Source organism: Octopus bimaculoides, chromosome 10 (assembly GCF_001194135.2).
Source record: "Octopus bimaculoides isolate UCB-OBI-ISO-001 chromosome 10, ASM119413v2, whole genome shotgun sequence".
Lineage (NCBI taxonomy): Eukaryota > Metazoa > Mollusca > Cephalopoda > Octopoda > Octopodidae > Octopus > Octopus bimaculoides.
In genome coordinates this window covers 86,024,442-86,027,655 of record NC_068990.1, presented here as the reverse complement: position 1 = coordinate 86,027,655, position 3,214 = coordinate 86,024,442, and the positions used below count along the sequence as shown (strand labels likewise).

The 3,214-nt window shown below is 36.8% G+C and overlaps 1 protein-coding gene across 1 annotated transcript in view; it reads right to left on the bottom strand.

The window, feature by feature from the left end:
* Positions 1-3,214, bottom strand: part of LOC106880869 (afadin) — a 152,999-nt gene that overhangs the window by 31,604 nt on the left and 118,181 nt on the right. The window contains exons 12-14 of the mRNA XM_052970984.1: positions 2,064-2,227; positions 1,294-1,394; positions 199-404 (exon numbers count right to left, since the gene is read on the bottom strand). Coding sequence (XP_052826944.1) covers positions 199-404; positions 1,294-1,394; positions 2,064-2,227 — 471 coding nt within the window. The remainder of the gene's footprint in view (positions 1-198; positions 405-1,293; positions 1,395-2,063; positions 2,228-3,214) is intronic.

Genomic DNA, 3,214 nt, shown 5'->3' with positions numbered 1-3,214 from the left:
GGACAAAATGAAATGCTGTAAAGAGGACTTCATGAGAAAATAGTAAGAAGAGGCCTGTACAGAACAGATAACTGCATCAGTCTAAATACCATTTTTATTTGCATAAGTTGCAACTAATTTAAATCTTGGTACATAATTTCTTTTCATAATTAAAATCATGTATAAAATAGTGTATATGATGAATGATAGTTAATTTACCCTGATAGTTTGTTGCATCATAGAAGCCATCTTGTTCATGAAATTAGTCAACCGTGAAGCCCGTTCAGCTGGTTCTATCTCTGGTCGATAGATATTGGATAGTCGATAACGTATGGCTAAATACAAGGTGTAAGTTGGTGCTAACTTAAACTGAACAGCATTGCATTTCACATTTGGAACAAGTTCCGATAGAAATTGGGTTTGTGCTGAAAAACAAAATTACCAACAAAATTAAAAGGGGAAAGAAAAAGAAAGATTTATTGAAGTAGAAAAACTATTACTCCGAATTTCTGTAGAGATAATCACTTCTTAAGTCATTTAAGTTTTACTTCGTACATGAGTGTCTTCCCCCAACAACTCACAGATATCTGCTATCCAGCATATATCCTGCTAAAATATTCACTGAATCTATCGCCAATATAAATCAACATTTTATCTCCTTCATACATTGCGTATTTCTTGAAATTTCCCTTCATCCATGATACTGACATCTCAAATCTGTCACTGATGCAACTTTATATTCAGGAGGCAAGATATCTCACATGATGAAGTTCACCATGTTCTAAGCATAACTGTGACAAGTAATTTGATGGCTGGCACTATTGAGCTTGTTTTGGCAAGGGGGGGGGGGGAAATAAACCAATCCCGTAATAGACTAGCATCTTATCCAGGAGAAGATTCTTGTTTTATAGATATTGGTTGGCTTTAGGAAGGTCATCCAGCCATAGAAAGCATACCAAATCAGACTGGAGCCTGGTGCATCTCTCTAGCTTACCAGCACCAGTCAAACTGTCCAACCCATGCCAGCATGGAACAGATGATAAATGATGATGATGATGATATCAAAATTGATAATTTTAAGACAAATAACTACGCTACTTTTTTTTTTACCCATTTAAAATGGTTCAACCAGAGAAAAAAATAGTGCCCACAACCCTGCTTTCTCAGAACATCCACACACAATGTACAGATGCATGTATAAGATGCTCACACCATATTGATGCAAACAATAAATAAACAGTACACATAACCCAAAAATATTCTCTTCACCTTCTGAGATAAAGATTTAACAAAACTTTAAGAAAATATATTTACCATCTTCACGGAACTCTAATGCAGCAGGAAGTACTTCATCGCCAATTTTTCCTGAAGGTGTTGGCTGTCGTGCGGGGCTATGAGGAATGGAGTTGGGAGCACTTTAAGAAAAGAAACAAAACAGGGTAAAACAACAAGTGGAATTTATGCTGTGCCAACAAAAAGACTAGATTCTATTAGATGCCTTCAAATGGCATGTTTCAAGACAAGTCTATGGAATCTGCTGCATTTTATAATAGAAACTCTCAAATACCATCATTGGTAGACACTAAGTATGTTTTCATCCAATATTCATTAAGAGACTTGGAATTGACAGAGGGAAGTATTCACACAATAGATTAAGGGATGGGTGATTATACATAGTTTGGATGGTATAGCATTTCATACAACATGTAAGCACATAGCCCAGTGGTTAGAGTGGTGGGCTCACAATCATGAGGTAGTGAGTTTGATTCCTGGACCAGGCTGTGTTGTGTTCTTGAGCAAGACTCTTTATTTCATGTTGCTCCAGTTCACGCAACTATACCATCATTTCATCTATTTCCATCATTAAATATTTATTTCTTACATCAGCACAAGACAGATTTATAGGCAAAAAATTGAATCCCATTGGAACAAAAAGAAAGCGAAGAAAAATCCCAGGACATAGAGCAAACCCAAATATACTGCGATCAATTTAATCTGGCACTGCACTGACCTGGTCAAGTCTATCACAAAACCTACATAATCACAAACGCACAATTTTATCAACGAATCATTGGATTTCTTACTTTCTGAGCATTTCTTCCCTTGCTCTCTCATGGCGGGGAATGTTTTCCTCTATTGGTTTAGCGTAGGTACCAGTATCCATTTCAGGGTCGTATTGTCTGATTTGAGAATCCCTTTGGTTGTTTTGCAGTCTGTGATCGGGAGACCGAGGAACTTTGGAGTGTCTCTGCCAAGAAGAACATTTTAAAAAGTTACAGAACAGGAGGCAGTGGTAATGAGAATGGCAAGATTGGGTGGGGGAACTATCAGCACACCTCAAAATAAGGTAAATAATACTGAAACATTCTATGGAAAATAAAAGCTTTTTTGTTGTGTATACTGATTATGCAAGTGAGAGAGGTTAACCTTAACTAACTGATATGAATACATATTAACCCTTTCATTACTGTATTTATTTTGACATGCTCTGTGCTTCTTTCAATTACTTTAAATATAACAAAGAATTTAGTAAAATAACTCTGTTATCATTCAGCTAGTGTTAGGAACATAAATTGTGACTAAGGTTTGGTGGAAGATTTTAATTTAAAGCTTATGAAAACAAGGCATTTCTACTCAGAGCCAATTTCAGGCGGGTTGGTAACGAAAGGGTTAATATGAAGCGACCAAAAAAGAATTTTTGAAAAGTTCCTGAAGAAGGTTGTAAATATAGACAAAGGAAAAAAATTTGAAATCATATTCTGGCAAGAAGGTGGATTAGGTGAATCCAAAGACCCAGTCTGAAGTGATGCCAAGTGCTGAGGAAGGGATAAATTGAGCATAACTTGCCTCTTTCCACCCATCAGTCTCAGAAGTGGTGAAACTCCTGTCCCTATCTTGATTATGTAGTAAAATAACCATTAGGGGTTTATATAAAATAAATTATGAGAAAACCAGTATAATACAAGACCTGAAATTTTGGGAGAGGGGAATAGTCAATATCTCCATTGTTAATGGTTGAATGATATTGTGTAAAGTTAGAGGAGAGAGAGAGACAGACAGATAAAGAGAGGGAGGAGCAAGAAGAGAGTGAGAGAGGAAGAAAAGAGAGAAGGGAAGAGGAGGAAAAGAGAGAAGGGAAGAGGAGGAAAAGAGAGAAGGGAAGAGGAGGAAAAGAGAGAAGGGAAGAGGAGGAAAAGAGAGAAGGGAAGAGGAGGAAAAGAGAGAAGGGAAGAGG